Genomic DNA, 26,678 nt, shown 5'->3' with positions numbered 1-26,678 from the left:
GGCTACCAGGCGCGCAGGTCGGACCGAACCGAACGAGACCGAGGCGCAAGCGAGCACTGCCTTGGCCCGCCTGATGCGTGGTCGCTCCGAGCTTACCCGCCTCTGTTTCCGCCCCTACTGCCGCTGTCTGCCCTCGCTCCGAGCCCCGTGGCCGTCACAGCATGCTATGGCATGCATGCCGTCTCCGCCGCCTGGCCTCCTTTTCACACCGTCGGCGCCGGCCCGACCCGCGTAGGCGTGCGTGGACATGTGCCCATCAACTGCGGTCGAGCGTCATACCGGCAGCGCCCTTCGAGAGCACCCCGACCATCCTTGCCTCGATCCAACGTTATAAGCAGCGATTGACCTCTGGCTCGCTAGTTCGGTTCAACGAAGCCATCGCAATCCTATCCCCCCATCATCCATTGCCACCAACTTCATCGTTCGATCCCCCCTGCGAGCCTTGCTACCACCACCACTATGGGCCTGTTTGAGAAGAGCAGCAAGCGGGCCAACTCGGACGACAGCGACCCGGACCTCGACGGCGACGACCGCGCCAAGCCGCTCAAGGAGTCCGAGGACGGCTACCTCGACCTCGACTTTGGCACAGCGGCGCCACCACCGCCCAGCTACGGCGATGCCCTTGCCTCGTCTTCACAGGCCGCCTCTGTGCGCGTCAAGCTCAGCGACCTCGTCACCCCGACCGAGGCGCGGCGTCGGCCCAACCTGCTCTCGCAGTACGTCGTTCAGCGTCACAAGTACGCCGCCAAGTCGCGCAGCGCCGCCGCCGGCGATGACGCCAACGACAGCGACGACGAAGAGGGCGGACGTGGCATCCTGGGAAAGGGTGCGGGCAAGCTGAGCGCCCTGACCGGCAACGTCTTCAAGGGAAAGGCAAAGGCAAAGGCCGAAACGTCGTCGCAGGCCGCCGCCGCCGACTCGGGCAAGCGGGGCATCCAGCTGATCGCCGACACTCGGCGTATCTACTCGCCTGGGGACACCGTCCAAGCCACCATCCGCGTCCCATCGGACCGCGTGTCCGAGCAGCCCTTCGACAGCCTCACGTGCGAGCTCAAGGGAGACATCCGCACCTACGGCATCTTCTACGATGGCCAGGGCAACCAGTACATCTCCCACGCTACCCATCCCATCTTCAAGCACGTCGAATCGCTGCTCGAGGATGGCATCATCCACGGCGCTGCCCAGGACGGCGATGGCAGGGACGCGCTCGGCGACGACAGGAAGCTGGCCGCGCCTGGCGCAACGACGTCCGCAGCGGGCCGCTTTGGCAGTTTGACCTCCTCGTCCAGCCGTGTGCAGATCGTGTCGCCTCCCGACGACGACTTTGTCGAGTGGCGCTTCATCTCGACGCTGCCCTCGACATTCGTCGACAAAGACCACATGACCAAGCCGCTGCCCAGCACTTTCCACGGCCGCGGGGACTCGAGCAGCAGCAACTGGTGCCTGTACTGCTTCAAGCTCGTCGGCCGTCGCCGCGGGGTCCTGAAGCGCGCCGAGAGGGTGTGGCTGCCGATCCTCGTCGTCAATCGCAGCGTAGCTCTGCCCGTGCCTCGACTGAGCCTGCCGACCGCGCCGGGGCAGATCCCAAGAGAATGGACCGTCTTCCGCACGGGCGCCACGCAGCGCAAGAATCTCGTACAGGAGAGGGCCATCCTGCTCATCGACTGCATCCTGCCGCCCGTCGATACGGTCGCGTGCAATGGCGAGATCCCGGTGGCGATCCGGGCCACGGCCATCTCCAAGGATAGCTCTTGCATCGACCCTAGGCTCGGGTCGTCGGGCGACTCGGTCCTGCCGGATCTCAGGCAGGCGGTGCGGCTGGCGCTCCGTCGCACGGATGAGTCGAGCGCCAAAGGAGCCAGCCACACCGACACGGCAGAGTACGGCGTGACGGTACGCTGGTCCGAGGCGACCGTGCCGTGGACGCTGCCCGAACCTTTCGATCCCGAGCGTTGCTTCAGTGGCGCCGCAGGCCAGGATGACGACGGCGGCCAGGGAAGCGCGAGCGGCGCCGCGCCGAGGCCGATCGCAACATCGTCGCAGACGCGGCGGTTCTTTCCCAAGTCTGTGCCAAAGCTCCCGCCGGCCGGTGCGGGCTACCTGGTCTCGACGTCGACGTTGCACGGCGCGGTCCGCCTCGACGTGAGCCCGGGCGTCCGGCTGGCGCACCTTCAGGTCGGGTACGAGCTGCTGCTGCGCTGCCGGCTCGAGTGGAAGCACATCAAGGAGAACCTTAGGCCGCTCGATGTGCGGTCCCCCATCTCTGACGCCGAGACCGGCGCAGGTGCGCTGGAGGTGGCGGTGGCGGTGCTGGGCGAAGAAGGGGCGCAAAAGCTGCTGCGTATGTAGGACTGCCGCGCTCGCAAACCGTCACAGCATGATCCGGATGGTTCCGTGGTCTCGCGCGACGGCTCGAGGCGCCTGCATGTTTGATTTTGAGCTGCAGATATCATCGACCGGCGATGTGGCAACGTCGGGCAGAGGTATTAGAGAGAGAGAGCGTGATGGTGGTCCTTGGCTCGCGAGGAGACCGCAGACATGTCGCGGATGGCCCGCGGGCCGACGACGAGGCCTGGCCAGCGAAGCCTTGGTCGAAGAGGCTCGAAGCAGGCTCGGCTGGGCTGGGCTGTGTGAGGTTCACGCGCGGAAACGTCGGAAACGGGCCGGTGCGGCAGGCAGGGCTGAGCCGGTGTTGGTCTGCCTGCGGCCAGCCCTGCTGCCCGCCTGACCGGCTGACCGCCGGACCCTGCCTGCCTGGCTCTGCTCGAATTTCGAAAGCGCGTCCGTGCGCACCGGGCCAGGCCAAGCCAGTCCAGGGCGGGCCGGCCTGGACCCTGCTGGAAGCTGCCAGGCGCGGCGCGGGGAAGCTCGGAGACCCTTCTGGCAATTTCCAGGCGGGCCCAGCAGGCCGGCCAGCCTCGCTCACACGCGCGCGTGTCTGGCCGCCCCACCTGGCTGGCCTGGCCTGGCCGGACTGGCCCCGAAGTGCTGAGTCGCTGATTCACCATCGTGAGCGTCCAGACGCTTCGCGGCCCTTCCACCACCAGCTCAGCGCAGAAGGCAGGCAGGCTAGGCAGACCAGGCCGGGCATGTCGAGGTGGCGTGACCCGCCGTGGCGCTGCAGGACGTGGCAGGCAGGCAGACGGACGGGCGAGCCTTTGGTGGAAGCAGGGCTGGGCCAAGCCACGTCGCCAGGCAGCGACGGGCCAGACGACGCGCCACCAACCACCGCAAAGGTATAAGACCAGGCCATCCCTCGCCGTCCTCCCTCTCGCCTCGCTTTCCTCTCTCGCCACACCACATCGCACCACACAGCAGCTCATCCTCACGCACACCACGCAGCACGCACCCAGCGCACATCAAGCTCGCCCGCAAGCACACCACGCACACCGCTCTACCGGCCTCCACGTCTTTGATGCGCCAGACTCTTCGCCTTCCCCTGCCCAACAGCGCCAGCGTCCGCCGCCTGCCCACCCTCGCTCGCCTCCCTCGCGCCTCGCCCGCTCCCCGCCACCTCGCCGTGCGCACCCTCTCGACGACGCCCGCCACCATGTCGCTCTTCCGCTCCTCGCCCCTCTTTGGCTTCCCCGACTTTGACACGTTCCCCTCGTTCTTTGGCGGCGGCGGCCTGCGCAGCTCGGGCTTCCCCTCGAGCCTGCTCACCTCGGGCGGCGGCCCCGCGTCCGACTTTTTCCGCAACGACAACATGTGGAGCGGCCCCAGGATCGACGTCCACGAGACGGAGCGCAGCTACGAGGTCGTCGCCGAGCTGCCGGGCTGCAAGCGCGAAGACATCCGCGTCTCGTCGGACCCGGACCGCAGGAGGCTGACGATCGAGGGCCAGATCAGGTCCGAGTACTCGAGCGGCACCGCGGCCCCCGCCCCCGCCGCCGCCGGAGCCGAGGGTGAAGGCCAGGCCAAGGAGGCGACCACCGCTCCCGCCGCCAAGACTGAGCAGGCAAGGGAGGTGGCCACGCAGTCCGCCACCGAGGGCCGCCTGGCCACTCCGCTCGTCCAGGAGCGCGTTTTCGGCAGCTTCTCGCGCTCCTTTACCCTGCCCACCAACGCCAACCTGGCCGACGACAAGGCGCTCAAGGCGCGCTTCCAGGACGGCCTGCTCAAGCTCGAGATCCCCAAGAAGTCGGAGGAGATCTCAAAGACGCGCCAGATCACCATCGAGTGAGCGAGGCCCGCGCAGCTACGGCGGTCGGACGCACCCTCCAGAGTGACGCGCCGTCTATCGCCCGCCAGCCTCGTTGAGCAGCAACAGCAACAGCAACGGCCCCGACGGAGCCTGACTCGACCCGGCGCTCAAGGTCTCCGGTCCCATAGCTCTGGTCCGCCCCCACCATTGACGGCAGCGGTGTTCTGCCTCGGCTCTCGTGGTTACTCTTTCCCGGCTCCCTCACTCGCCCCTATCTTCATCCGCTGTAGCAGCAATTGCAGCCGCAGCGCCGCACCGCACCGCATCTGTAACACCACCCACATCCGCATACCCCTCCCAGCCGTCGTCGGCGCCATCGACGCCGCTGCCACGCCCCCGCTGTAGTCCAAACCCAGTCGTTCTCCCGTCTCGCACGCACGCACTCGCCCACTCCCGTTTGTCCCTGATCGCAATCCGACGTGTGTTCGCCCTGCATCGCTCGAGTGATTGACCGCGTGAGACCCACACGGCGCCTGGGGCCTGATGCGATGGGATGCGATGGGATCGATCCGGTGGATGGCACGATTGCCGGGGAGAGCTGGTGGTTACAAGTACAGGCTGGCAGCGGAGGGATGGAGGGAGGTGGGTCGACAACAGCCGAAGGAAAGGAAAGGGAAGGTGGAGACGCGCGGTCAATGACAGGTCGATTGGTCTGCCTACGGAACGGGGAGGGATGGATGGATGGGATCGGTCGGGCTGGTATGATGATACCTCGTCGTCCTCTGGTGCACGGATCGGCTCGAAGATGGAGATGAAGACAGAGAGGGCGGTGGAGACGATGCATCGATGCGGTGTAGACAGAATGAGAGAGTGTGGGTGATAAAACGGATGAGGGAGGCAGACGTCGTATGTGAAAAGGCGTCGGTCGCGTCGGGTATCTGAGATAGGATGTCGCCGTGGGACGATAAGGGAAAGGGAAAGGGGGGGAGTCGACTAGCCGGTAGTCGCCTCCTCGGCCGCCCCGCTCCGAGCCACGCTGTGTGTTTTTGTTGAACGAGAGGGAGGACGGCTCACGACGACGCAGAGGCTGGACCGCCCCTCGCCGCGCGTCGCTTGAAAGTCGAGTGCGAGTGCGAAAGTAGGCTCGACAGGTCCAGACCCGGCGCCTGGTGCGAGTGCGAGGGCGAGGGCGAGTGCGAGTCGAGTAAAGTCGTCGTGGCCGCATTGACGCTGGCGCTCGACGAAATGTCGGCAAAGATGCCCAGGTCAAACTCGGCCGGCGTGTGGTACGGCGTCGGGACCGGTCCTTCGCCGCCGCCGTTTTCCTTGTCGCCCGCGGCCGTCTGCGCTCCGAGCGCTCCCTCCAACGTGATGTTGGTGTTGTTGTTGGAGAGAAGCAACGGCAACGATGCGGCGCCCGGCAAGGCGGGGTTGCCGCGCAGCTCGAGCGTCGGAGAGTGGCCGCCTGCCGGAGTCGGGCTGGCAATCGTCGGCGAAGGCGTGGCTAGCGGGTCCGAAATCTCCTTGACCGGCGACGGCACCTGCAGGCGGAAAAAGGGCGGGATCAGCCGGTCGTCGCGCGCCGTCCAGGTCGGATCGAGGTGGCCGCTGACGATGGGCGAGGCGTGCGCCTCGACGTCCGGCGTCGTCGAGGACGACAACATCTGACCCAGAGCCTGTGAGGAGCTCTCGGATGCGGCAACCGCCGCCACGGCGTCCGACGCCATCACGGCGCTTAGAGATCCAAAGCTTCTCCGGTCCCCGGCACGATGGATGTCGCCGGCCGTAGCCTCACGCGTCACAGTGGCAGGCGAGGGCGCAGCCGGCGCACTCGATCCGGCATTGGACAGGAACCGCGCGCGGTACCGCTTGCGGTTCGAAGGCACGCGCAGCTGCGACGTCGACTGCGCCGCCTGCAGCTGGCCCGCCATCGTGTGCGGCGACGTCGCGGCGGCCTCGGCGAGAGCGGCCGACAGGTCATCGGCGCCCGGTGCCGACGAGAGGGAAGAGTTGGAACGAATCGACGGCGCACGCCGCGAGTGGGAAGCGCCAATCGAGGGCGTGCCAGGCTCGCCGGCCGAGCTAGGCGTCTCGGCGGACGAGGACTGCGACTGCTGCGCCACGGCGGCGTGGATGCTGGCGAAGCCTGAGCCGGACGCGGACCGGGTCACTCCCGAGTAGATTGACGCCGAATCGAGGATGCCCTCGGCCGAGGCGATGGAACTCGTTCCCGGCGTGCCAGGACGCCGATTCGAGCCGCCCTCTGCGGCCCAGGGCAACCAGGAGATGCTCGAGGACGACGCGTTGCCCTGGAAACCGTTGCCGTCCGACGAGCCGGCCGACTCTGCAAAGCTGTGCGGCCGCGCTGCACCGACGCGCCGCACGACGGGCCGGTCGTCGCTGTGCACATCGAGCGATCCCCGCTCTTCCGATGAAGAGGACCTCGCAGCGCTGCCGCTGACGCCACCGCCGAAGCCGCCGCCAAAGATCGACAGGGCGGTCCAGGAGTCCATGCTCTTGCGGCGGCTGGCCGTGGGCGGCGAGGCGGTGGCCAGCGATGGGCTGCCGACGACGCGCACGCTGCGGCCGCCATTCGAGCTTCCTGATCGTTCCATCGAGGGGCCGATCTGCGACAGGTCGATCTGCGAGACCGACGCGCCGTGAGGGCGACGCCCGGACCGCACGATCTGCGGTCGAATCTGCAGCTCGCTGCCGCTGCCGGCGTTGAGCGAAATGGTGCGGCTACGCGTGCTCGACTGCCGGCTGAGCGGCTGCGTCTGCGGACCTGTGCGCGGCGAATCGGCCAGCGTGTCCCGGCTTGCGCTGCCATCGACGTTGCCGTAGAAGGATCCCGGTCGGTGCCAGGTGCGGCTGCTGGGACGCCCAGAGACGCTGCTCGCTGGCATCCCCGGCATCTTGAAGTCATCCTGGTGGAGCAACGGGCTCGCGCCACCGTCAAACGCCGGATCCGAGGCCTGAGTGCTCGGATCGGCGGTACCGGCGGCGGGGGCAGCAGTGCGAGGAAAATAGCCCAAGCCATTGGCCGGAAAGGGCGCACCGCTGCTGCTGCCAGAGGGCGACATGGGCGATGTGGGCGACCATGTGCCGTCCGGCGAGCCGAGCGGCATCGAGGCCCGGCGGTCGCGTGCGTCGGAACTCTGACGCGACATGCTGACGGTGTGGTACTGGGAAGCCGCCGCGATCGTGCCCGAGGACAGCTTGTGGCGAGAAGGGAGCGAGCGCATCGATGCATCGCCGATCGACCCGTGGCGGGAAGCGGTGCCGCCGGTGCGGAAGCCGAAGGCATCGAGGGTCGTGGCGCCGCCTCGCCGCAGGCCGAGCGGGTCGCCCTTGAGGTACTCGACCACCGCCTCGAAAGTCACCAGCGCCCAGCTGATCGTTTATGGAGGAGGCGGAGAAGTGAAAGTGAGCTCGTTGCACCCAAGTCAGTCGAGCTGGCAGGACGGGGGCTCGTCGCGGCAGACTCACCTCAGATCGAATTGACCTGGCTCGATCAGCTTGAAAGTCTTGGCGTAGTGGAGGCAGCTGGCGAGCTTCGCTGGTTGGGCCTTGATGACGACGTAAGCGAGCACCGGAAGGAGGTCGTCGGTGCTGAGGAGCGGTGCCTGCTCGAGGGTGGCTGCGAGGCTGGTGCGGCTCGAAGCCAGATGCGACCGCTGCACGGCAAGGCCGACCTCGTCGATCGTCGCCTTGAGCGCCTGCATCGTCTCGCGCGGCGTGCGGACGTTGATGGGAGGATACCCTGAGCCTTTGATCGCCCGAGGTGGATGCGCTGCGAGGTCTAGGCTGGCGGCCATGGTGCAGGCCAGATCGAGGCCTGAATCCGATCCGGAGGCGCTGTCGGGGTCGTCCCGGGGACATCCGGCGTCGAGGACCTGCAACAGTCCGGTACGATCGGCCGAAGCGAGAGCGTCGTCGAGCTCCTCTGGGCGATGCGCAAGCAGGCCGTTGCGAAGGGTCATGACGGCCCCCTCGAGCCTGCCCGGGCGGTGCCGCAGCGTGGGCACGTAGACGCCGAGCTCGACCAGGCTGACGCCGCACGATTCGTACAGCGCCAAGAGCTCCTCGAGGCTCTGATCCACCTCGGCGAGCTGATCGGCCGCGGATCCATACACCTTGTCGTGCACGTAGCCAAGCACCACGTTCTCGAGCACCTCCTGCAGGCGCTGCGAAGCGTCCGAGGAGAGTTCGGATGGTCGAGTCGACGCGGCGCCCTGGCTTCCCCTGCCACGCTCGGCTGCCAACGTCTCTAGCAGCACCCGCCACGCCTTCTGGAAGATGCCGCGCCGGATGCGATTGACGTTGTACTGCTCAAAGCCCTTGACAAAGACAAAGGCGAAGCAGAACTCGAGGGCCGCAGAGGAGAGCGCATCGAAGGCCGCGGCGAACGGAGCAGCCAAGGTGGTGAGCTCCGTGGGCGGGGAGAGGAGCAGGCGGAGATCCATGGCAAAGGACCGGGTTACGGGGATGGCGCTGAGCACGGCGTCGGAAAGAGTGCCGGCGGCGACGCTCGAGATGGTCAAGTCGCCAGCAATGTCGATTGGCGCATCGTCGTCAGCGCTTCCGGCCTGTGCAGCACAGCGGGAAGAGGCCGAGGCTTGGCGTGACATGTCAATGCTGCTCGGCGCTGGCTCCGTCTCTTGCCTTTCGACCGAGGGGAAAGCGATGGAGCCAGACGGGCTGACGTTGCGGGAGGCGACACTGCCTGGCTGCAGATGCTGGGTGCCGCTGCCGCCTGCGGCCGAGGACGGCGTTGCCAAGGCACTGCCCCCGTCGGAGTGGGACGGTGCCATCGACGGAGGCACGAGGACCTCGTCGACACTGATCACCCGAACTTTGACCTTCTCCTGCTTCGGCGGTGGCTTGGCTGGGTTGGCGCGGCTGACGACCTCGAAGCCCGAAGAAGCCGAGGGTCGAACGGGCGAGATCATCGGGGCTTGGGGGTCCGGAGCGACCGGCACGGTCCGATAGACTGTCGTCTCTGCGACGATCCGCAGCTTCCGCTCTTCGCTTCGTGGCGTCTGTAGAGGGCCATACCCATGGGCTTTGGACGATGCCGATGCGGATCGAGAAATTGAGACATTGACGGCGCGCTGGTCTGGCAGCAGAGTCGCCGTGATGGCCAGCTGGTCCCAGGATCCTCGCTGCGCCCCAAGCTCAGAAGCTTCCGACGTCGACTGCGCTGGGTCCTGCGACGCCGAGGAGGTCTCGGCTTTGGACGAGTGTCGGTCAGTGAGCGTGGAGCGGACCGAGGCAAACTGATCCCTGAATAGCCTTGACGGGGCGAACGCGTGGAGCGCGATGTAGGTGTCGTCCTCCAGGCAAGCTTGCTCAGAGAGCTCCGCCATGAGAAGGCAGCGGCACAGCGGGACTAGGACCAGGCGCGCGGCGTCCCAGTCGGGCTGCAGCCTGACATCCTCGGAAAGTCGTAGAAAGATGGGGTTGTCGTCGAGGTCGTCGTCGTCATCCTCGGGTGGCCGGCAGGCGTTGTCGAACGCGGACGCTGCTGCTATCGATGGCGCCTGCACCGCGTCGCAGTCGCTGAGCTGGGCCGCAGGGTCGCTATCGCGCAAAGGCAGCACCGAGGGACGACAGTCTGGGTCGAAGCCAAACGAGTCCCTGCGTGCTGTGAGGTCGTCTGCGGGCGGGATGTGCGGAGCATTGAGACTATCGGTAGTGAGGAAGCCGGCATGGTGCCGGCTTGGCAGGCCAAACTGCGACGGCTCGTCCTCCTGGATGGATGCCTGGAAGCTGGGGCGGACGCTGGCGAAGCTCTTGCGGCCCGAGGGCGGTGGATGCTGAGGGGGCTGTAGAGAAGCAGGCTGCGTCTCCGGCCGCTTGGCCGAGCTGATGCTGTTGCGCTTGCGGTGGCTCGGCAGGAAGAGCTTGGTGAATGCGCTGGCCATGCTGGGCGAGGGTCGAGTCTGCAGAGTTGAGAGGCCAGGGAAGGTATCGAGATGGATCTATGCCAGTGATGCAAGCTGCCGTGGCCAGCACGGGCGGATTGTCGGGTGTGAGATAGCTGGGCGATGAGTGGACGACAGCAGAGGTCGCAAAAGGCTCGATGATCGCTCAGCAGCGAAGGGAGCGGCTGTTTGGCGAAGTCATCAGGGGCGTCTTGCGGTCGAAGGCGGGTTCCCCTTTGGCGGCAGCAGGAATTCAGGATGCAGCGGCAAACATCGGCTGGAGAAGCAATGATGGACGGTAGGAGCGTCGATGCCTCCAAAGGAGGTGCAAATCGTCGAGGACAGCGATCGCGAGCGGTCAGGGCCGGAAGGTTGGCGTAGCGGCGGAGGGCGGAGCGGCGAAGCGAGGCTCCGGTGCGGCCGTAGTGAGGTGGGGTTGCGCGGACGCTCCGCGGTTAGAATGAGCAGGCCGCAAGCGACGCCGATGATGCCGGCCGCTGACGACGGCGGTGGCGCTGAAGGAGGTGATGGAGGGATGGTGGTGGTGGTGGTGAGTGAGTGAAAGTGGGAGCAGCTGGCCCTGACACGCGCTTCGCCCGCCGCGCCCTGCCCGCCCGCCTGCCTGCCTGCCTGCCTGCCTGCCTGCGTCCGAGACCAACACATGGGCTGGTCAGGCCAGAGCCGCCTTGCCTGGCCTGCTTTCCCCTTGGCTCCGGCGCGCTTGAGGACTGTTCAAGTGCTTCGATACAGGTTGTATTGCGCGGCGCCTTGGACTCGACGCGCGCATTTCAGAAAAGCTTAAATTTTTAGAGCGGCGCCCGCGCGTGAATTCAACCGCCCTGGCTAGGGTCCAATTAAACGCCCTCAGCCTCAGCCTGCGCTGGTCTGGCATGGGTGGCATGTGCTGGTTCTCATCACCACCGCCACCACCGCCACCACCATCTCCACCATTGTCGTCCTTCGACAGCCTTGCTGCGTCTCCGCCACAACACCCTGACTTCCGTCACAATGGCTCGTCATCGCCACATTCTCTGATCGAAAACGCTTGGTCGCCCCCATCGCGGTCGAGGGCTTCGCTGCCCGCCCCTTAGCAACGCGACACGTAGTTGATGGTCACGCGGCCAGGCCCATCGTGGCGATTGGTGCTACCGCACTTCTTGCACCTGCGGTTGAGAATGCCGTCAAAGTCCACCATGACATGGTCCTCGAGCCAGTAGCCCTGGTCCGTGAATAGCGCGAGCCCCTGTCCAAAGGCGTTGCAGTCGGTGCGGATGTGGGTGCCGGCTCGCTGTCGCGTCGCTGCGGCCCCTGTACCTTTGGAAAGAGCCTCGCAAGTGCCTTGCTGGTCTTCCCTTCGGTCAGTCGAGGCTCGGGAACCTGATGGAGCGATGTTGCGGGACGTTTCGCTGTCGAGGAGGCGAGCTGGGCCGCCAGGATTGCCAGGAGGCGGACCGTTGCGTTATACGCGGTGATAGCGCGCTGTTGAGGTCAGTGGCGCGCAACGGGGTCTCTCGGCGCTCGCTGCTTCTCGAGCTCTACATCAAGACTCGACACTTCAGCCTCGGTCCCTCCGCACTAGACGACCCTCGGCCGAGCTTGGTCGCAGTGCTCTCGCCGACGTCAAGGGCGGTCTGGAAGAAACACCAGGCCCAGCTCTTCGAGTCCGTGATCTACGCCTTCGTCCGTCTCGTCATCGTCTTCCGGTTGGCCCAGCTACCGGTCGATTCCGCCCGCGCGGGCCGTGTGCTGCTAGACGGCGAGCTGGACTGCTGCAAAGGCGCCAGGGCGATGTAGCAAGTCACAGGAAGATGGCTTTGCACCGCCTCCTGGCCCTTCGGCCGATCGGCCGGTCGCGTATAAGTTGAGGCAGCTCCCGGCACCTCCGGGAAGGTGAGCGCTCGCTGGTGTATGTTCGGCTTCGGCCCGATACCCTTCTTGGCTTGGTGCCTGCGTCGCTGATCTTGCTCCGTGGCACCGAAACAGGTGGTCAGCCTGCAGGCCATCGCGAGGCGAGCTCAATCTGTCGCCGACTCTTCTGGTCGCCTGCGCTGTTGCGCGCGGGAGTGGCTTGCGTCGCCGTGCAAGCAAACACCCAAGCGAAGAGGCAGTGCCGGGATCAGACGAACGAAACGGGATGCCCGGATGAGTTCCGAGGCGACTTCTGAATGGGGGCTCCGTTCGGCTTCGGCCTGGTCCGACCCTTTCTGACCCCGAACATGCACTTCTCCATTCGAAGCAGCGGAGTTCGGCATGGACCAAGAACCGCGCTGAAGCCGGGCCGTGACAGCTGATACGGGGAGCCGCTGCCCTGCCTGGCGCCCGCACCTGTCAGAGGCTTCTCTTGCAGCCTTCCGCATGAAATATTCTCCTGCTCGCCGTGCAGCCACCACGAGCTCCGCCTCCGAATCGCCCCTTTCGGTACGGTATGAACACAGCCATTGCGACCGCGACAGCCGGCAGCGGTGGCAGGATCGAGTCTCCGCTTTCATACGCTGGTGTTTGTGGACCGCAATCTTCGGTCGGCATCTGTTTCCTTTCGAGATCGACGAAACTCGCCACCGTCGAGCCCCAGGCAGGCGTTCTCCGCGGGGAAGGGGGCATGTCCGAGACTTCACACCGCTCGATTCCACAATCATTGCCGTCGGCTGCGGCTTCTCTATACAGCATTCGACGCTCGCTCGACCACAGACCGAGTTGACGTTGCTGGCATGGCTGCATCCTCGTACCGTCGATCCGTGCATCACCTCGGCGTTTGCACCGGGAGCTTGCGCCTAGCACTGCGACACGTAGTTGATGGTCACGCGGCCGCGACCATCGCCGGCGTTGGTGCTGCCGCACTTCTTGCAGTTGTGGTTGAGGATATCGTCGACATCGCCAATCAGAGAGCCCTCATCCCAGTAATTGAAGTTGGTGAAGAGGGCCAGGCCCTGGCCAAAGGCGTTGCAGTCGGTGCGGACGTGGGTGCCTGCCATGCCCGTCCGGCACACGCCGTTGGAGCACATCTGGTTGCGGATCCCCCTTGCGCTGCCCCAGCACGACGAGCACATCGAGGAGCCCTTGCAGTTGGTGTCGGTGCCGCGTCGCTCGAGCGACTCCGGGAAGAGGCGGGCCAGGGCCTCGCGCGTCTCCTCCTCGGTCAGCTGCGAAGGCGGGAACTTCATCTCGCCCGTCGACAGAAGGTGACGTCCGAGCGCGGCCTCGGCGCTGTCGGTCTCGACCGTGTAGAACGACGCGGTCGTGGCGTTGTAGAACGTCGAGTGGCGGCCCCAGCCCTCGCGCTGCGCCTCGGGCGATCCCTGGGCCTGGCGCACCGTCGCGCCGACGTCGTTTGCTCCCTTGCTGGGCGAGGGGAGCGCAAGAGCTGCAGAGGCCACGAGGGGGGCGACCACGGAAAGGATACTGGTGAGCTTCATGGTGGCGTTGACTGACGTTGGTCTGTTGCGCTTGTGTGGATCAGAGTGGATGGAGGGAGGTGGGTGGAAGGTATGGCCCCAACCCAGCGGTACTTATGGGCGGGATCGATCAGGCAGGGGACAGCATCCCTTCGACGGCGCCGGGGCTATGGTCCGCTCCCACGATACGATGTTGGCGCTGCTGGCTTTTCGTGAGCGCCTCTCGTCGCGGCATCGCGTTTGGGTCGAAGCCGTCTGCTCTCGTCCTCCTCGTCAGGTGAGTCTCCTCGAAGGCTGCTGTACTGAAGTCTTGCCCAGCGCCGAGCGTGGGACAGCAGAGGGACCGCAAGCTTTCGCCACCTGCGCTCCTGTCCGGCTGCTCGACGGTCGCTCCCAGTTCGTTCTCACCGGATCCTCTCTCCGACACTTCTTGCATCTGGTTCGGAGCGAGATCTGCAAGCAAAGGAAGACGGCAGGTCGCTCCCTTCAATTCGAATCGTACGATGTACCTCGCCACCGGCTCCTTGAGCTCGCGAGGGAAGAGAGGTTCTCTTGGCGCAACCCGGGCTGCTTGACGAGAAGAAGAAAAGGCGGCTGGCTGGCTGGCTGGCTCGGTCGGATGCTAGCCGGCGCCGTGGATTCGGTGCAGCTGTCCATTTATGCACAAGCGAGCGCAAAGCTGCGGGGCTGCGTGGGAAGCGAGCGGTAGGTTGCGCGGCCTGCTCCGGCGACGACGCGACGAGCTGCCAACGCAGGTACCGTCCCGTTGGAAGCCCTCGACGAGCTGCTGCAACTCCACGGACGACGGGCGCAGATCTCAGGCCCTAGCCGCTGAGCGAGGCTCGGATTTGCCGCTCGGCTTCGGTCGTCGTCGGAAGCGGGCCGGAGTGGGCCGTTCGCCATGGTGCAAACGCTGCAGGTAGGGCCTAGCCCGCCGTCAAAGAGTGGTGAAAGTGGCGTGGCTAAGCCGACAGCTGAATGACCATGGCCGGCTTGCATCTTCGCACCATCAAGAGGCCTTCTTTGCACCCTTCCGCATGAGCTGAAATCCACACACCGGCAGGAGCCGGGTCTGCCTTCTGCGGTACTGCCGCCGTCGGATCGAACCAATTCCATGGTTTGGCACCGAAGGCCAGGCCTGGTCTTCTCGGGGAGCAGCTCCCAGCCCAGCGCAGGTAACCTCTGCCGACGTCCGCTCGTGGAAAGCGTCGCATCGCAGGCCTCCGATGCATCGGCCGTCGAAAGATTCGCTTGCTGAATCCGGTCCTCGCTCCTCGACAGACCTGTTCGGCGGCGGTGTTCTCCCCCGCCCCTCCCGGGCATCTGATTGGCCGCGCTCCTCGACTCCCACCCGCTCGGCGGTCAGGAACAGATCTGAGGCTACGCCGCATCTCTTGTCAAGAAGAACGCAGACGCGGAATGTTCCAGCAGCTGCGACTCCGCCTCGCTCCGAGCGAGCAAGTCCCAGACGGCGAACGTGGACCTGGCAAGCCGTGGCCGGCTTTTTCGTAGCGTCGGCTTCGGCCCGCTCCCGGCCACTACGGTCGAGGGCTTTGAGCAAAAGACCGGCAGCGGACAGTTCGCGTCTCGAGCGCTGTAGCGTGTCTCAGTCTCGGCCTCGACGACGTGTCTCCTGCTTTTCAGACATGTCAAGGAGCCGGCGGACGTCCGAGGGGCCCGGAAAGTCCGTTATAACTAAGAAGCAGCGCGGCACCGTTCGTCCTTGGAGTCCTCTTGATCCCCATCCTTTTCCCCCTCCTTCTCTTCCATTCTTGCACATCGCCGACAAGCATGCGACCCTCGATCTCGCCCTGGCTCCTGGCCGGCCTCGTTCCGCTGGCCGCCGCGGGACCCCTCAAGGCACCCTCGAACGGCCAGGCCGGCCTCGAGCTGCCCCGTCGAAGCGTCACAGACAACCCCTGCGACTACATCACCGACAAGTGTGTCACGCGTGTCGTCAACGGACAGGTGCGTTGCTTGCCTTTCCCGGCCTTCTTCATCTCCAAGTACACCCATCGGATCTACGAGACGATGAGCTGACCAAAGGCACGCCTTCGCCATAATCCGTCTCGCCATCTGGCAGACCCCAGTCCAGTCGCTGTGGGCCACGCGCAGCTGCGTGACCGCGGCCACCTGCAATGGAGTCACCCCCTTCCTCCAGAAGATTGGCGACCAGGGCAAGTCGGTCGACCCGGCCTCCGAAGACAGCCTGGCCGACACCATCTGGGCAAAGATGCTTCCCGCCGCGGGCGGTAGCGGCATGACCTTTGACTCGTTCGAGCTCTGGTTTATCGGGTCGCTCCAGTTCTACGGCCAGTACGGCTTCGGCATCCGCGACGCCGATGCGCTCGTCTGGTGGCAGCCCATCGCCCAGTGGACTGGCTTCTGCACCGGTGACCAGTGCCGCGACGGCGTCATCCCCTACCGCAACTTCAACGACTGGCTCCACTACGCGGGCAAGGTGAGCGTCGCCACGGGGCTCCTGACAGAGCCGGAAATCGGTTGCCGTGACTGACGGGCTCCATTCTGGCCGATGTGACCTTTTGTCTGCAGGCACCGACTGTGATTCCACCGGTCATCCCGCCGCCCGTCGTTCCTCCCCCGGTCGTCGTCCCCCCTCCAGTTGTTCCTCCCCCGTCATCCCCCCGACCACGGGCGGAGGCGGCACCGGCGGCGGAACCGACCAGCCCGAGCCGGAGCCCGAAAAGGTAAGCCTGACAGGCGGAATTTTGCCAAAGCATGATCCGCGAGGTCTGACACCGCCTGGGACCCTTCTACCGCCTGCTCCCTCGACAGTGCAACCAGCTGTACACCGACTACTCGGGCTCCCACATCGGAGCCCAGAAGCCGCTCAACCAGGAGACGTGCCCGCTGTCTGACGGTTCAGGCTGCCCGACGGCAACGTCGCTCACCAGGCGCGGCGACGGATACGAGGCCGACGCCAAGCGCGACCAGCGCGACGACGACGAGGTGTCGGAGAGCGACCTGGCGATGCAGGACTGGGTCGACCGCAACCTCCTGACGTCCGGCTACCACTTTGGCGGCGCCGAGGGCGATGCCGTCCGGGTGTTTTTCAACAGGGTGAGTGCTATGCCGCCCAGGTCCGTGAACTTGGCGCCGAAACATGGACCTGACAGCCTCCGCGAGACGATGCCCGGTCGCGCAGACGCAATGGGACATCGAGCGCGGCCGGCCGCACAACTTCAGCCTGCTCGCCGAACACGAGCGGATGCTGCATCCGAAGGCGAGTGACGTCGTGGTCAACATCGACCTCGGCGCCAATAACACCCTGGCCGCCAGGGGCCTCGAGAGGCACGAAAAGAGGCTTTCGGTCCACATCGACTTCGACTGCAGCGTCATCCCCGAGGTCTGCGAGAACATGTACGTGGCAGCCGATCGTCCGGTCGGCGCTGCCGATGTCCGAGGCCTCGAACCCGCATGCTGACTCCAAGCGCTTGCCCTGCCGCCGCCCGGTCTTATTGCTTTTCCCCCTCGCGCCGCACCCCATCACCTCAGGTGCTATGGCCTCTACTGCAAGGGCCACTCGCTGGCGCAGCGGTACCGCAAGAACGGCACGGGCTGCAATGACCTGCGAAAGCGCAACCGGTGCAAGCTCGAGGACCCCAACTACTGCTCGAGCCGCTATCCCGCCGAGTTCACCGTGTGGCCCACGGATCGCTCCAACCCGGGCGGATGTGAGTCGTCCAGCGGTGCCGCAGCCTTCCTGCTGGTCCGATGCGCACGTTTGACTGAGAAACCTCGCTTTGCCGTCTCTGCTTCTTTTTTCTCCGTCCTGCGCTTCCTCCAGACTCTTGCGACGAGGTGAGCATCCCTGTAGACGTGGGAGCAGGGGAAGAGAGATCTCGAGGAAAAGCGTGAGGCCAGCCGACTGACGCTGCGCCCGATCCTCTACTCCCCACCATGCTCCTGCCGCATCCCATCAGTTCCCCTTTGCCTCGACGCAGGCGGCTTACGACAACAACGACTCGAGCAGAATCGCCACGCGCTGCGTGCCGGCCAGCCAGAACAGCAGTGAGTGTCGCATTAGAGGGTCGAAGGAGGGGGTCGACTCCGGACAGAACTTCAGTTGCTGACACTCTGCCTCCCGACACACGACATACAGGCCAAGGCAAGACGCTGCAAGCGGGACTGCAGACGGCCAACTCGATCAACAACGGGTACTACACCATCGGCTTCATCAACAACAAGGCGTCCAACTCGTTCTGCTCGATGTACGCCTTTGGCAACGCCCCGCCGAGCGGCGCGTGCAACGATCCGGCCGGCCAGGGCAAGTGGGGCGACGAGTTCGGATGGCGATCGCAGTTTTGAGATTGGTGGCAGAAGGGACGGGCGACCGGATGATATGGGTTAGCCAGAGGAGAGGTTGGAGAACGTAGGGGGCGAAGATGGTGGCGAGCAGGCGAGGAGCGATAGGTCAGGGGCGAGGGCGGGCGAAGAGAGGGCGTCGGGGAAGCTGCCCGAGTTCCGAAAAACGAATTTCCTTCCAATTTTCGTGGGAGCTTCTTGCTGCCTCCACCTGCTGGCTTGCTGGCCTTCCTGCTCTTCACCACCACCACCACCACCACCACCGCGACTGCCGTTACCCTGCTCGTTCCACCCTTCACTCTCATCTGCGACCCATATCAGGCGTCGTCTTACGCTCACCTCGCCTGGTATCGCAGACGGCTATGACGGACCAGGCAGGGGTGCGCTCCGTCTGGCTCAAGGTGGCGCCCACCTCGAGGCTCGAGGCGTCGGCCCGTCACCACCTCACCTTGCGACATGCCCAGACGCTCGAGTACCATTCGCTCCGTGGGTGTTGCGGCCGATTCCGAACACTGTGGAGCCGCTGAGCCTCGCAGTCTGCTGGCGACCGTCTCCTGACCAGCGCTGTGTCCTTGCCGCCTCGCTTCGCCGCAGTCATCTTCCGCTTCCCTTCGGCCGATGCCGCCACCCCGTCGGCCTACTACTGCATGGAGGCCACGTGCCCACACCTCGGTGCTCCGCTCGAGAATGCCACGATCGAGGAAAACGAGCCGTTGGACGACGTCGAAGAGATCGAGGACTTTGTCGTCGTCTGCCCCTGGCACGAGTACGACTTTTCTCTCCGCACCGGCGAGTCGTCCCACGGCATCAAGGCGTGCGTCTACGCTTGTCAGGTCCGGGACGATGGCCAGCTCTGGATCGATGCACCCGCTCCCGCGCAGCACGTCGCAGCTGCTGAGTCAGAGGCCAAGAAGGACGCCTGGGACATTGTCGAGATCAGGCCGGTCAGCGAAGGTGAGTCCCACGCGGCCGACTCGTTAGCCTGGCAGGCCTTGCGCGTACTGACCAGAATCGCTGTCGACGATACTTTCCCGATGCAAAGCCTACGCTCGCAACACGGGAAGGGAGGACGCCGCCAAGGCGCTGCACCTGCAAGCCTCAAAGCTGGCCCTCGACGCCGAGGCGCCCCTGAAAGATGCCCCGCACAGCGAACCACCGACAGGCGTGGAGACGGCGTCCTCGTCGATCCCGCCACCCTCGCCGGCGCCAAGGACGCTCGTGGCATGGGCGGTCCTCGTGCTCAACACGCCCGAGCCCGCCAAGAAGGTGGCCTACACGCGCTACGCCGCCCAGGCCTTCCGCTCCGGCGAATGCAAGATCATCGGCGGCGGTCGGTGGGTGCAGAACGAGGCGGATCCGTCGAAGCGGCGGTGGCACGTCTCGGAAGCCGAGACGCCGCCGGAACGGCCGGCCAGGCTCCAGGAAGAGATCCGTGTCAAGCCTGGCGCCGAGGGCAAGCGTGGTCGAGGCGGGACAGAGCGGAGCCGAATCGCCATGCTACGTAGGTGTGACGTGCCCGGCGCGATGTGGCGCACAAGCCGCGTGCTGACTCCACACGTTCCTTGACTGCCTCGCCCGCCTCGACAGACTCGCTCGCCAACATCGAGCAGTGGGCCATCGACCTGGCGTTTGAGTGAGTTGCAGTCGTGGACGCAGCGCTCGATGATTCATGCGGCGACGCTCATACTGGCGCACGTGGCCGCCGTGTCCCTTTTCGACCCTCCCCTCCCAGCATCATGGCGCGCGCTCCGCGGCTGTGCGCCGAGTACTTTGCCGACGCCGAGGGCCCGGCGCCCAAGATGCCGCTGCAGTTTTTTTCCGACTTTGTCAAGGTGGCCGAGGACGAGGCCAAGCACTTTTCGCTGCTCGACGAGCGGCTGCGCGAGATGGGGAGCCACTTTGGCGCGCTGCCGGTGCACCACGGGCTGTGGGACTCGGCCATGGAGACGGCGCACTCGCTGACGGCGCGCATCTCCGTCGTGTCGCTGGTGCACGAGAGCCGCGGGCTGGACGTCAACCCGATGACGATCAAGAAGTTTGAAAACGCCGGCGACGCCAAGAGCGTCGAGACGCTGACGACGATCCACCTCGATGAGATTACCCACGTCTCGGCGGGGCACCGGTGGCTGACGTGGCTGTGCGCCAATGCGCGGCCGCAGCCGCTGGACCCGGTCCAGGTATTTCGCCAGGAGGTCAGGCACAACTTTATCGGCAGGCTCAAGGGGCCTTTCAACGTCGAGGACCGCAAGAGGGCCGGGCTCGACAAGAATTGGTACGAGGATCTGGTGGGCGAGATGAAGAGCAATCGCGACGGACGCGGCGCCGTCGGCGTGCAGCGCAACGAGGTGCCCGGTGGTTAGCGATTTGGGTTGCGGAGGGGCATCTCCGGACATGCTGAGAGTAATGGGATGGGTCGTGCGAGATATCCAGGCGGTCATGGAGAGTCGTGTGCTTGTCTGAAGGCGGAGGAGGGAGAGTGAAGAGAGATGATCGCGCAGAGGTCATCGGCTCCGCTCGAGCAGCCGCCGCGGCCCAGTCGAGACCAGCGCCCGCCCCGGCCTCGGCCAATTTTCTTCGGTTTTCCCCCTTCGGCTGCCTTTTCTGCCGGCCGGCGGCGCGGGGACGAATGGCAGGCAGGCGGAGAGGCGCGTAACTTTTTCGTGTGGGGAAAGCCGCCGCCGCGCCTGGCCATTCATGCCATGCAGGCCAAAGTGGACAGCTGGCCCAACTGCCCCGCGCTGGGCCCGCCCCGCCGGCCGCTTTTGGCCGCCTCCCCCACCTGCTCGCGTGCGTCGCTCCTCTTGCAAAACGGCGCTAAGCAACGGCGACGGAAGAGATCACCGACACGTACGTACGCCTGTCCGCCCCCTGCCTCTTTCCCGTTGCAGATCCGGCAGGCTGATGATTGCATTCGGTCCCTTTGATTGCCCGTTCGCTCGCAGGGTGGGGGACGAGGAGGGGGCAAGCGGGGACCCCGCTCGAGCTTCGGAACACGTTCATCCGGACATGGTACATAGCGTGGCGAGGTCGATGCCGGGCGCACGGCGCAGAAAGGCCAGTCGAGTCGAGTAGAGTCGAGGCGATGAGCTTTGATTCCATACGCCTTCGCTGGTGGTGCCCCGCACTGTCCCCGCATTCTCCCCCGCACCCCACTCCCTCGCCACCGATGTCGCGCACCGAGGTCCGTTGACACGTATGCTGCCCCCACGTCGTCGTCGATACCTTTGTCCTCCGCTTTGCAACGAGAGAAGCTCTCCATGGAACAGTCTGTTTCGAAGAAGGATAGGCGTGTGTGGCGAGTCAGGCAGGCCCAGCACTATCAGAGTCGCACTTGCCACCCGATCCGCCCTCTCCTCGCCTGCGGTAAGTCGAAACCCTCTGTAGCCAGCAGAAGTCTCGCAACCCACGTGAGCCCGTCCGCTGACACCTCGATGTCCGGCTCGGTTGAAACCCCTCTCCCCGCTTCGATATCGACGCGCTGTGCCGCTGCCCCTTTCGCGGTCCACTCCCCACGTCGACCATGGCGCTAACGAAGTCAGGGTGTCAGGCACCTCGTTCCTGCTCTAGCGCCTACCTATCCCCGTGGCGAATGCTCGAGAACAATGTCCGTGTGTGTGCGATGCGCAGCCGGACATCCCTCGACGCCAAGGCTTGACCGGCGCTTGGCGGTGGCGAGGCGGCCTGCGGTCGATGGTGCCCCTCGGCCATGCCGCTTGGCCGCTGCTGCACCCCGCACTGCACTCTTCCTTCGATCGACGTGGGGTCGTTTGGCCGTCGTCCCCTAGCTTTCGACTTGCTGCCACGCCGTGCTCGCTGTGCCATGGCGAGGCTGGCGGCCGAAAGTCTACTTATACGCGCCGTGCTGCTCACCCCGCAGCTCGACACCAGATCGCCCCTCATCCCCTCCTCTCCTCCGCCACACTGCACCTCCCCCCCGACATGGTCCGACTCCTCAGCCTCGCCCTGGCCGCCACGACGCTTGTGGCCGCCGCGCCGCACGCGGCCAAGGACAAGTGCGTCTTCAGCGACCTCGACAGCCTCGTCGCCGGCAAGAAGGCGTGCAGCACCATCACCGTGTCCAACATGGCCGTGCCGGCCAACAAGACGCTCGACCTGACCAACCTCAACGACGGCACCAAGGTCGTCTTCGAGGGCCGCACCACGTTTGGCTACGCCGAGTGGAAGGGGCCCTTGGTCAACATCTCGGGCAACCACCTCGACGTGCGCGGCGCGCCGCACTCGCTCTTTGACTGCGACGGCAAGCGCTGGTGGGATACGCTGGGCGGCAACGGCGGCAAGGCCAAGCCCAAGTTCCTCTACCTCCGCAACGCCGTCGGCACCCGCCTCTCGCACCTCAACGTCAAAAACACGCCCGTCCACGCCTTTGACATCGCCAAGTGCAAGGACGTCCAGATCGACCACATCACCCTCGACAACTCGGACGGAGACGAGGGTTCGCCCAGCCTCGACTCGGACGTAGGCTCCCTCGGCCACAACACCGACGCATTCGACGTCGGAGAGTGCGACGGCGTCACGATCCGCAACGTCCACGTCCGAAACCAGGACGACTGCCTCGCCATCCGCTCCGGAACCAACATCCACTTCTCCCACGCCTACTGCGAGGGCGGCCACGGCCTCTCGATCGGCAGCGTCGGCGGAAGAGACGTAAACACCGTCGACGGCGTCCTCATCGAAAAGGTCAAGGTCGTAAACAGCGAAAACGCCGTCAGGATCAAGACAAACTACAACACCACCGGCTCCGTCGCAAACGTGCACTACAGGGACATCGAAATGGTCAACACACACGGCTATGGCCTTGCTGTGCGCCAAGACTACCTAAACGAGATTATCATGATGAGAAAGAGCTTCGGAGCAATGGTGTATGGGCTGCGGAGGCGGTGGCAAAGTGGCGAGGGGGAGCGAGGCGCGGTGGCAAAATTGACGCGTCGGGCGGAGGTGGCGCGCCGCATCCCGGGCGATCGGGACGAAGCAAGGCTAACCGTCGTCTCCTCCGTCTTCTCTTGCATCTCAACAGGGAGGTCCTACGGGCACGCCGACCAACGGTATCACGATCACGAACTTCACGGTAGAGAACCTCCATGGTTCGATGACGAAGAATCTCGACACCGCCAGCCCGATCATTATCCTCTGCGGCGAGGGCACGTGCAAGGACTGGACCTTCAAGGACATCAACATCACCGGCGGCGTCAAGAAGGAGGGATGCCTCAACATGCCCGCCGGCATCTCGTGCTAGATTGCGCAGGAGGACGCATCGGGGTAGCATCGTCGGATTTTCGGCCGCGGACGCGTACGGCGGCGGCGGTACCTCGGACCGACGGCCGATGTCATGACCAGACGATCAGGAATGCATCTCTAAACGAATACGAAGGACTCGTTCCGATCTCACCCGCTCGCGATGTAGGCGCTTGGGAACGCAGAAAACGGATGACGGCCCCGGACGGGGCCATTGGCGAGGACGCGCTTGCGTTCGCTCTTCGCCGCTGTGCGCCTGCTTCGACTCTTGCAGCCGCGGAGCCGCGTTCCCTTCCTCCTTCGTGCTACTGGCTGTGAGATGCACCGAACTGCTTCCTCCACAATTGCTCCGCATTAGCCGTGCTGCTCGCCCAGCTGTCGAGACCGGGAGGCCCTTGGCGCGACGGAGCGTGTGCGCCTCACAGTCTCAGTTCCAAGCCGCTCTGCTCCTGGTCGGTCTTCTGCGGCTCTGCACGCTGCTTTCAGGAGGTCGAGAACAGCTACACTCTGCGCGGGTCCAACATGGGTGCGTGGTGGATTGTTGCTAGAACGAGTGCGATCGTGTCTTGCTCCGCGAAGCACAAGGTGCCTGCTAGCCGTCTCGACAGCGCCGTGCACGCCAGACTGGGCAACAGCATTGCTGCAGCAATCTTTGATGTCGATCGGCTCTGCTGCAGCACCACTGTTCATCAGTCAATCTTTGCTGCGCTTGTCTTCAAGGGCTTGAAGCGACACTGCAGCAGCTCGGGAGACCTTCCATAGTGCTGCGCGTTTGAGCTTAAGCTGCAGTGCTTCTTTTCAAGCTGCTGCTGTTGGTCTGATTGGAGGGTAGCAGGACATTGAGACCGCTTTGCTTGTCAAGGGTTGCCTCATCAGCATCAAGAATGGCAGGGATCAGCTTCAAGACAAAGAGGTGCGCAAGTCGTGATCCATTTTGAGGCAGTTACACCCCGTACACACACGCTTGACGTTCCCTTCCTCATAGTGCCCTCCCTTGCTGCCTGGCTGAGTCCGGTCGAAGGACACCCTGTTGAAAGGGTGTCCATCACCGGCCTCCTTGTGGTCGAGCAGCTTGATGCCACAGCGAGTGCATCTGCCGTCTACCTTGCCGTATAGCTTGACCAACAGGTGGTATATTTCCTCCTTCTTGTCATCGAGCTCCAGCTTATCCCTGTCTGCGTCGTAATCGCCCCATTGTGGCCACTCCTTGTCGAGCATCCTCTTGATGGCCTGGTTGGCCTTAAGGTGGAATTCGGAGCGGAATGAGTGGGTGTGCATCTCTGTGATGCCGTGTGCAGCCTTGTTCTCGCAGACACCGTCGACGATCTTGTACTTGCCGGTGCAGGCAATGTTCCTGCAGAGGCCTCTGTCTTTGCGCTCCTCCTTGTTCTTCTTGTAGGTGTCTTGTACAGCATCTGCAGCTGTTGCATGCACTGTGCCTTGAAGAGAGCATGGATGGAGGAAGAGTGGTCTGCCCTGCTTGTCTGCTTGTAGCTGACTTTGAAGAGCATGTGGGTTGATGAGCCCACATTAGTCTTTACAAGGGCAAGCATCTGTTAGAGAGCCTTGAGCCTGGTGTACTTGCCCATGTCTTCCCTGGTCTAGTTGTCCAGACATGCCCTTGTATCAGCCCATAAGCTGCTCATGAACCTTTGGTCAGAGATGTACAGCGCATGTTCATCAGTACTGCTGGGGTGAGTGATCTATCATTGTCAGATGCATCAAGACATGGCATGCCACTGTTGTCTTTGGTGGTACATGTCTTGGGAGCATCAGGAGGGTCCTGCAACATCAGTCCAGGGAAACAATTTCAGAGGACTGACTGCAACATCTTGAAGCTTAACCTCAGCATGGCCTGCTGGTTCGTCTCAACATTGCTGCGTGTTCCACTGCACACTGCTGCATGGTTGATGTCATGCATCAGTCGCTCGACAGCAGCAGCACGGAGAACGGGACCCCTTGATGAGCTGAGGTGCGTCCGTCCGCGCCGACGTGGGTTCACCAACACCTCGCGGCCCGGGCATTTCAGCGCGATATCTCATTTGATTCCAGAGAAGTCGACGAGGCGATCGCAGCATGGGTGCTCAGCAGTCCTGGCTGCTCATGACTGCACAGCGGGACGACGGCGCTACAAGGGCGGCTAGTTCGAGGTCGTCGAGACGGTGCGACGGTCGATCTGTCCTCATCGCCGCAGCTGAGAGAGGCAGGGACAGTGCAAGCTTCGACTTTGGCGCCACCTCATCGATGGATGCGCTGAGTGAAGGGTCCAGGTATCGGAGGTGCAGGGTGAGCGACGACGACCGCGACGGCGCTGGGGATCCTGAGCACAGAGCGAGGTTCGATCTCCTTGACCCGGCGGGCGTCGGCGTGCTGCGTGCCTGCTCCTCCGGCGACACGATCAACGTAAAACGAACTCCAAGAGGCCACACTTGCCATCAGACTCGTCCCGACGCATCTCGCGCACCTCATACAGCCTCGCCGTCGATGCCTCGTTCTAGACACCCGGACCGTGTGACAATCTCTTTCGATTCTCATCCGCATGACACCTTCTCTACAATCTGGCACGCGGGTTGGACTTGGAGGTGGCCGACTTGTCCATCCTCATGGTCCTCTCTGCGACCGGCTTGCCTGCAGCAGCGCCGCCACCAGGCGCGCGCCCGCTATCGGCGCTCTCGACCTTTTCGCCCCGCTTGACCTTCTCCGCCAGCTCGCGGTGGTGCTCAAACGAAAAGACGCGCTGCTGGTACGGCGTGAGCTCGGGGACGCCCTCGACGCCGAGCTTGGCCGCGACGAGGCGCCCGAGCGTCGGGAGGAACTTGTACCCGTGCCCGCTGTCGCCGCCGGCGACGACGAGGTTGTCGACGTCCGGGTGGTGGTCGAGCACCCAGTTTTCGTCGAGCGTGTCGCTGTACCAGCAGATGCGCGTGCGGATGCGCTCGGCGGGTACGGCGCGGAGGAGCGGGTAGAGCGTGTAGAGCTCCTCGAGCATCGTGCGCACCTTGTCCTCCGGCACGAACTGGTCGGCCGACTCTTTGTAGATGGCCGACGGCTGGGCGCAGTGGCGCTCCTCGCCCTGCTGGAACGTCGGGTAGGCCGTCTCGAGGTCGAGGCGCGGCGCCGGGTTCTGGTAGCCCGCCGCGCTGTGGATGGCCATCTTGAGCACTCCGTCGGCCGTCGGCTCAAAGACGTACAGGCCCGTGTCAAAGTTGAGCACGACGGGGGCGTGCTTGAGCACGGCGCGCTCCTCGGGCGTCAGCTGGAGCAGCACGACGCACTGCGCCGACGGCGAGGCGGGCGGCAGCGCGTTGATCGACGACCCGGGCAGCAGCTGCTGGAGCAGCAGCCGTGACCACGCGCCGGCGGCGATGACGGTGTGGTCGGCCGTGTATTCCTTTCCGTCGGCCGAACGGATGCCCCGCACGACCCGCTTGCCTGTCGATGAGGGCCGGTCGTGGTAGAGGAGCTCCTTTGCCACGCAGCGGGGCACCACTTTGACGCCGAGACGGATGGCCTCGGCGAGGACGGCGCGGACGGCGGCGTTGGCCTCGGTCCAGCCGCCGCGCGGGTCGATGTAGCCGGTCTGCCGTTTGCCGAAGCCCTTGAGCCCTTCGCCGAGGTGAGGACGGAGCGCCGGCG

The 26,678-nt window shown here is 64.8% G+C and overlaps 8 protein-coding genes across 8 annotated transcripts in view; 5 read left to right on the top strand and 3 right to left on the bottom strand.

Annotated features, from left to right (window-relative positions):
* Positions 1-459: 459 nt before the first annotated feature.
* PFL1_00697 (uncharacterized protein) lies at positions 460-2,349 on the top strand (the record flags this gene model as incomplete). The annotated part of the gene is made up of 1 exon (XM_007878199.1): positions 460-2,349. The coding sequence occupies one exon, from the start codon at positions 460-462 to the stop codon at positions 2,347-2,349; it is 1,890 nt and encodes a 629-aa protein (XP_007876390.1).
* Positions 2,350-3,415: 1,066 nt separating this feature from the next.
* Positions 3,416-4,183, top strand: PFL1_00696 (uncharacterized protein; the record flags this gene model as incomplete). The annotated part of the gene is made up of 1 exon (XM_007878198.1): positions 3,416-4,183. The coding sequence occupies one exon, from the start codon at positions 3,416-3,418 to the stop codon at positions 4,181-4,183; it is 768 nt and encodes a 255-aa protein (XP_007876389.1).
* Positions 4,184-5,214: 1,031 nt separating this feature from the next.
* PFL1_00695 (uncharacterized protein) lies at positions 5,215-10,071 on the bottom strand (the record flags this gene model as incomplete). Its single annotated transcript, XM_007878197.1, has 2 exons — positions 5,215-7,537; positions 7,634-10,071. The coding sequence occupies 2 exons, from the start codon at positions 10,069-10,071 to the stop codon at positions 5,215-5,217; spliced, it is 4,761 nt and encodes a 1,586-aa protein (XP_007876388.1).
* A 2,771-nt stretch (positions 10,072-12,842) lies between these two features.
* Positions 12,843-13,484, bottom strand: PFL1_00694 (uncharacterized protein; the record flags this gene model as incomplete). Its single annotated transcript, XM_007878196.1, has 2 exons — positions 12,843-13,432; positions 13,472-13,484. The coding sequence occupies 2 exons, from the start codon at positions 13,482-13,484 to the stop codon at positions 12,843-12,845; spliced, it is 603 nt and encodes a 200-aa protein (XP_007876387.1).
* Positions 13,485-15,254: 1,770 nt separating this feature from the next.
* On the top strand, positions 15,255-17,792 carry PFL1_00693 (uncharacterized protein; the record flags this gene model as incomplete). Its single annotated transcript, XM_007878195.1, has 10 exons — positions 15,255-15,431; positions 15,547-15,924; positions 16,017-16,025; positions 16,151-16,171; positions 16,260-16,544; positions 16,630-16,844; positions 16,980-17,158; positions 17,272-17,285; positions 17,408-17,495; positions 17,587-17,792. 10 exons carry the CDS (start codon positions 15,255-15,257, stop codon positions 17,790-17,792), a joined length of 1,572 nt encoding a protein of 523 aa, XP_007876386.1.
* A 359-nt stretch (positions 17,793-18,151) lies between these two features.
* Positions 18,152-20,149, top strand: PFL1_00692 (uncharacterized protein; the record flags this gene model as incomplete). The annotated part of the gene is made up of 5 exons (XM_007878194.1): positions 18,152-18,275; positions 18,384-18,743; positions 18,832-19,290; positions 19,377-19,422; positions 19,522-20,149. The coding sequence occupies 5 exons, from the start codon at positions 18,152-18,154 to the stop codon at positions 20,147-20,149; spliced, it is 1,617 nt and encodes a 538-aa protein (XP_007876385.1).
* A 1,579-nt stretch (positions 20,150-21,728) lies between these two features.
* PFL1_00691 (uncharacterized protein) lies at positions 21,729-23,043 on the top strand (the record flags this gene model as incomplete). The annotated part of the gene is made up of 2 exons (XM_007878193.1): positions 21,729-22,667; positions 22,825-23,043. The coding sequence occupies 2 exons, from the start codon at positions 21,729-21,731 to the stop codon at positions 23,041-23,043; spliced, it is 1,158 nt and encodes a 385-aa protein (XP_007876384.1).
* A 2,550-nt stretch (positions 23,044-25,593) lies between these two features.
* Positions 25,594-26,678, bottom strand: part of PFL1_00690 (uncharacterized protein) — a gene marked incomplete at both ends in the record, with an annotated part of 1,935 nt that continues 850 nt past the window's right edge. The window contains one exon of the mRNA XM_007878192.1: positions 25,594-26,648. Within this exon, the coding sequence (XP_007876383.1) occupies positions 25,594-26,648 (1,055 nt within the window). The remainder of the gene's footprint in view (positions 26,649-26,678) is intronic.

Source organism: Pseudozyma flocculosa, assembly GCF_000417875.1.
Source record: "Pseudozyma flocculosa PF-1 unplaced genomic scaffold scaffold00002, whole genome shotgun sequence".
Classification (NCBI taxonomy): Eukaryota; Fungi; Basidiomycota; class Ustilaginomycetes; order Ustilaginales; family Ustilaginaceae; genus Pseudozyma; species Pseudozyma flocculosa.
The sequence above is the reverse complement of the archived record's forward strand: the minus strand, read 5'-3'. Positions and strand labels throughout refer to the sequence as shown.